Consider the following 6,712-nt stretch of genomic DNA (forward strand, 5'->3'; position numbering starts at 1 on the left):
TGAGCTATAGATTTATTAAGAGTATGAACTCAACCTTCAACGATGTAGTATACACTATCCTACACCATAGGGATGAACTCAAAAATAAAATGGATAGTGTCTCATCAAATTGAGAAGCGACTTGTTCTTACCCCCTTCGATGTATATATATTTCTCAGTATAATGTATGATGCATCACATATAAAACATTGACTAAGACGTCTCTCAATCAGTATCTCATATATATTACCAAATTAACATCTATGATATATTATCATAGGCTTGCTTAAATAAATTTCAAGCAACAACACCCCCACATAGGAGAACATTAAATCTTGTTTAGATTTATTGTACAGGTCTACTTGAAAATGCTTCCAAGCGACAACGCCCCCACATTGGGTAAATATAAACTCGTGTGAATTTTTATTCAAGTCTTCTTGAATTATTTTTCAAGTGACAACGCCCCCACATTGAGGAAAATAAATCCACACATAGATAAATCAAACATCATTGCATTATTTTAATACAATGGGTAATCCACAATATTACACTAATATTTTACGGTGTATCTCAATATATATCTCATGAGTTTAGCAAGTGCCACAAAATTATATTCAGGTCTACTTAGATTATTTCTAAGCGAACATCTTTATGACACATGTTTCACTAATAATTTTAATGATAATTCACAAAAAAAATGTGATTAAATTTTGCTCTTAATTTACCAACATACAAATTAAGAACCAAAAGATTTTAAAGGCAATACATGAGTCAACTGTCATTTGTCGGCACAAGATCGTTTCAATACTCTTGTAATAATAACATCATGACAAATCCCAGACCAAACGAAAGCTAGCTCAAAATGATATATTCACATAAAATTATTTCCAATTAATTCTTATATTCAACAATAAACATTTTTTTGAAACAATAATCCATTATCTAAAACATAACATGCTTTACAGTAATTGTTAATCATAAAGTTGAAGACTCTAGCATGGAGAGATCATGTAATATCATGAGGTCAAGCTAAATACAAAACAACACACAAAACCCCCAAATTTTGAAAATTGCACATCGAACAAAAGCAAATTGTCATATTAAGAATAAATGACACACACATGTTAAAAAATATTTCATTTATGGGAAATGTTAACCGGTGCCCCCGGGGCACGGGTTAAGAAAATAAATGTAGTAAGTATTGCATTGAAATTTGTGTTGTCAACTCCTCAAAAGTATAAAAAATGGTATTTTCATTTTAAAATTTTCTTTTTTAGGTTGCTTAACCAGTGCCCCGGGGCATGGGTTAACATGACCCTTCATTTATTCATGCATGTAAGAAATTCACCACCAAATACATACATAACCAAAATTTAATTTAATGAGACAAAAATATTTTCAAGCTTAATTATTCTCATGGAAGTTTTGGCTTAAGAAATTAATTATCCATGCTCAGCTCTTAAAAACCATGATCAAGCACTTTCAATGTAATATTCAAGAAATGAACAAAATAGACTATATGCAAATGTTGATTCAAATAAAGCTCAAAATCAGAAATTTGGATTAGTGTCACCTAGATTAATTAACCATCCAATAAGTGCACATGTTTCAGTTTCATTTAAAAGTTATAAAAACCATTAGTAAGCTCAAGAATCATCCAAGTCTCATATTAAATTCAGTAATTATCAAATGAAGCACATAGCATATTAGGCGTAAATAAATATAGCACTAAGAATTCTATCAACATTAGGAAAACATCACATGAAATATTTTCAATGGAAATTATAGCAATTTTTGAACGAGGATAAATCAATATATTTATATTGATCAATCAGAACAAAGTGTGATACAAGTAAAGCTTTTTAGAAGCACAGGTTCATAATTATTAGTGATTGATCACTCTCAACCAAACCAGTTCTCTTTTATAACTAAAGTTCTGTCATTTCAGTAACATTTTACTAACAATAGATCACACAATCTAATTTCCATAGATTAAAAGCACAATCATTAACTCAAAATTAACTACTCAAAAATTAAGAAAGATGAGGAGACTTACCTAGTCCTTTTAGCAGATAAACTAAATTAGTAAACCAAATGGCTTTGAAGGTTTGTTTCAGTTTATCGCTAATGGAACATGACTTTGTCAAAATTAAATGATTTCAATACAAGAGAAAAGATTCCTTGGCCTCAACACATTTTATTTATCGGACGGTTTCATGTAATAACATGAGCAGAAACGATTTCAAATAACAACCACTGAAAATTAATTCCTTCAAAAAACCATTGAAAATTAATAATAAATATCATATCAAAATTGTAAGATAAATTCATAATAATTCTATGTCAACATAAATACTCTTAAGATTGTAGGAAAAATCGGACATAGAATTATTATAAAGTAAAAAATCAAAGATAAATATTAGTATAAATAAATTAACTCATAATAGATAAAAATATATAATAGGAAAACTTATCGGATTTGACTGAGGCGTGCAATGCACTGGGCTTAAGAGTATTTCGCCACCCCGGATGGATCATCCGATGCGATAGGTTTCATAGCTAGTACTCTCCAGGATACAACAGTCACTTCTTGCTAGCACCGCACGTGAATTAGCAAGGTCTCAGGAACCACTATTGGATGCTCGATGGAACTTATAATTGGTTTGTGATGTATGACTTTGTTATTAGAAAATACAAGAAACCAAAAATTATGTTACTGGCCGTATATCAGTCTGCCAATTTACCATCTCTTTATATGATAAATAACCCACTAAATAAATAGGTCAGGTAATGTGTCAAAAAAGGAGTTACAAAACCATGAATTCTAATTATTAGGAATGATTAACCATAAATCCTTTAAAGAAGGAGTTACAAAAAAAGTGTATGGGACTTAGTCAAAATGAAAACTCCTTAATTATAATAATTAACAAAAATAATAATACTTTAAAATAAATTAATTAAATAAAATTCCTACATTTTGCACCGCCTGAACTTGTCAACTTAGTAGAATTATAGATAGCAAGTTTGGTGATAGTTAAAAGCACAATTGTACTAGTTATGCAATATGACAAGAATGTTAAAAATGAAGCATTAACTTTTATAATCCTAATGTTGGAAAAGAGATGTAACATTAATCTACATTGAGACAAAAATCTCTACTTTGCTGGGTGGCCGGTAGCCAGTTTTCGGATTAATTGTCATCTCTCTATTCTTTTTATATAATGTTCCCAAGTTGAAGATTCTTATACTGAATTTGGCTACCGGATGGTGGCATCTGATTCCAGGATACTTAGCACATGCATGGGGATTCTTTGAAATCTGGATTCATAAACTTGAACACTGGTTGTAGAAGAAGAATTTTTAGCAAAACCAAACCATGATGAATACCTCAAGTACAATATCAGTAATTATCACAACTTTTGCACCTCTGTTGTGGGTGTTTTGGACATGATGCCTTTATTTTGAGATACGCTATAGGAGTACCCTATGGTTTGTAGACATCTCCAATGTGTGTATCGTGGCTCACCTAGTTGTTGCATATCATGTACATATAGTATTTAATATATCAAGTTAACATTTTACTATTTTAGTGTTTTCTTTTTGTATTTCTGAAATGATTAACCAATGGTTTTAAATGCTGGCAGGCAACCGCAATTGCATCACGATGCAATTGCGGTCTGATCTTCAATCACATGTACGAACTTTCGCAACGGCACCAGCTACCGCATCAGACCATTGTAACAGTCACACCAATATACCTCTGCCTGTTCATCGAAACGTAAACTTATCACACACTGCAATCATATCTGTGACTGCAATTTAAAACCATAGGTTAATCCATATACATTATCCACCAACTATGTTGCTAAATTTGCAAGTTAATTACCTCATGAAAGTTCCATTGCTGTCAGATTTCCAACTAAATATTTCTAGGCTTACTTTTGGAAAATTATATTATATGTTGTATATATGATTATTATTGAAATTGAAATGATATTTCTATACTCGGAATAGATTTTTGGACTACTTGCCAGAATATTATTTTATTCATTAACCATATTTTTTAAAGTGGAAACTTGGACAGTCAAGTGGGTCCTGTTTATGAGATGAGACAACAAAACTAAGCTAAGAATAAACAAACTCTAGTCAAGCAGAAAAAGGGTAATTTGGGGATTTCACCCTTCTCCCATGTTGTGCAAGGGTGCTCTGTCAAGTTTCCTAAAACAGGCTACTGTCATTTTTTGGTGCCATTACTTGTAAAGTTTCAACTTTCAAACCCATCTTAGTTTCTCATTAAAGATTTAAGCTTTATGAAGAAGAATAGTTTCAAACCCATCACAGTTTCTCAGTAAAAACGTGTGCTTTTTGAAAGATACTATCAATGGAAGATACAATGATGGAGGTGAGGGAAGATTTCATGCTTTCACCTGCTGGTGATAGTCACCCACAACTTAGAACAGCTCATTTTCTCAAACCCATTTCAAACTCCATTGATGAAGAACAACCACCTTTTAAGTTTAACCCATCTTCTTTTCTAAACCCAAATGATAATCCTTTGAAAATCAACTTCAGAGGATGGCGCATCACACAAAAGAAATGGGTTTCTTGGGTTCATAAACTTAAACAAAAGTATGAATCTGTGTGGAAGAAAGTTGGAATCTTTGATGCAATAATGAGTACTAAATGCTACATACAAAAAAATCAAAACTTGCTAGTTGGGGTGGCTGAGAAATGGTGTTCTGAGACAAATACCTTTGTGTTTTTCTTTGGTGAAGCAACAATCACTTTGGAGGATATCATGGTTTTAGGGGGTTATCCTGTTCTTGGTGATCCTGTTTTCACTTCACTTCAAGACAAACAAATGAAAGAGATTGAAGACAAGCTCATCATTGCAAGACAACAACTTACTAATCGGAAACATGGAGGTGTGGCTAACACATCATACTGGATGGATATTTTCATTGATAAAGGTAGTGAAATTGAGCATGAAGCATTCCTTGCTACCTGGTTGTCACTTTTTGTTTTTCCTCATAAAAACTATTTGGTGAAAACTTCTTTGTTTCCTATTGCTGTTCATCTTGCTAGAGGGAATCCCATTGCTTTAGGACCAGCTGTTTTGGCTAGCATATATAGGGATTTAAGTTTGTTTAAGAAAACAATTGTTGATTTGTCAAAACATCCTGTTGGTTGTGATACATATCCTTTAGAACTTACTCTTCAATCACCCTTTCACTTGGTTCAAATTTGGGTGTGGGAGAGGTTCAAAAATTTACAGCCACAACCCATGTTGTTGAACCATAGGGACCCTTTTTTGTTTAGGTGGCATAAGGTTAAGCCCTTGATAGTTGACAATGTTAGGATGGCGTTAGACTCGGCTATGGATGACTTTCTTTGGCGTCCATATGCTAGATATGCTCGTAAGTATGGAATGTTTTATTCAAATGATGGAATTAATTGGCTACTGTTTGAGAAAGATTCGGATAAAGAAATGCTTTCATTTGTTACATGTTTGAGAGTTTCTGAGCTCGTTAGATTTGAGTCTATAGAGCAATATCTCCCACATAGAGTCTCTTTGCAATTCGGAATGGATCAAGATGTTCCAAGTTATGTGCCGAGGTTAAATGAGACTAAAGGCATTGCTTGGGAAAACTATTGCAGACCCATCCATGATAAACGTTTGTATTTTCCACCGAGGCTTTTTGAGGCTGATGTTACCATACGTTATGCAAAGTGGTGGAAGCACTCGGTATTGGATTGCAATGATTTTGTTAAGAAAGTTGTGTGTCGAAAGAGAAGTGCAAGTTCAAGAAAACAAAGACATTGTGTAGGAATAGCTAACAGAAGTGGTAATGATGTTGGTGTTCCACCTGGATTTCCTTTCAATCTTGTTGACACACTTAATTTTGGAAACTTCAGTGATGGTTGTTCAAAAGCTAAAACTAGGAAGTTCGATGATTTTCAAGCTGATGTTCCTTGTGAAAATTTTGGTGCTGATGTTGAGGTTTGTAAGCCTGTGTTGAACGAGTGCAAATGTGGTGGCAAAGTCAATGAATCTAATCATTTATTGAACAAATGTTGTTCAACCCCTTCAGCAGATTATGAAAAGAAAATACCAGTGAAAGGGCCAGCATCAAAAGATAACATTGAAGTTTCAATAGGGGTTTTGGAAGATGGGTTTAAAGATGCAAATGAGAGCGAAAAAGAAAGGATGTGTCATGACCGAGTGTGCTTATCTGAGACTCAAGGTGAAAGCAGAAGCTATGGTATCAGAAACAAAGTCTCTTTGTCTAATTCTGAATTTGGTGATTTTATATCATCAAATGTGGATTGTGAAATAGCTGGATGTGGGGATGAAGATGAAATCAAGAATCCATTTTGTGATGGAAATGATGTCCATGACATCAGTGGCGAAAGTTTTGATCCTTTTAGAGTATACATGGAATTTGATCTTGAAAACAGGATTGAGAAGCTTGATAAAGTGTTCTCTAAGCTTAAAGAAGCAAGATTTGGCCAAAAGGTTGAAATTATTTGATCGAACAATGCTTTTTTGCTGGTACAACCAACTTCATATTTCTAATTTTGATTGCTAGTAGTCCCTTTTCCCTTATGCAGCATGTAATGGTTGCTTTCATTTGAAGTAATTAATAGTAGGTAATTTGTATGAAGGTACTGAACTTCTGGCTATTTTGTAGATCATGGATTATTAGAGTGAATGAAGCTACTTATTTTGATA

At 33.2% G+C, this 6,712-nt stretch overlaps 1 protein-coding gene across 1 annotated transcript; it reads left to right on the forward strand.

Annotated features, from left to right (window-relative positions):
• The first annotated feature begins 4,228 nt into the window (after window positions 1–4,228).
• LOC146938056 (uncharacterized) lies at window positions 4,229–6,712 on the forward strand. Its single transcript, XM_085752097.1, has one exon. It carries the CDS (start codon window positions 4,361–4,363, stop codon window positions 6,509–6,511), a length of 2,151 nt encoding a protein of 716 aa, XP_085608223.1. The 5' UTR covers window positions 4,229–4,360; the 3' UTR covers window positions 6,512–6,712.

The sequence above is a fragment of the Medicago sativa genome, chromosome 3 (assembly GCF_051527215.1).
Source record: "Medicago sativa cultivar Bolivia chromosome 3, Bolivia_mono, whole genome shotgun sequence".
NCBI lineage: Eukaryota > Viridiplantae > Streptophyta > Magnoliopsida > Fabales > Fabaceae > Medicago > Medicago sativa.

Coding starts and splice junctions, on each gene's coding strand:
- LOC146938056 (XM_085752097.1), top strand. CDS start 4,361: ATGGAAGATACAATGATGGAGGTGAGGGAAGATTTCATGCTTTCACCT.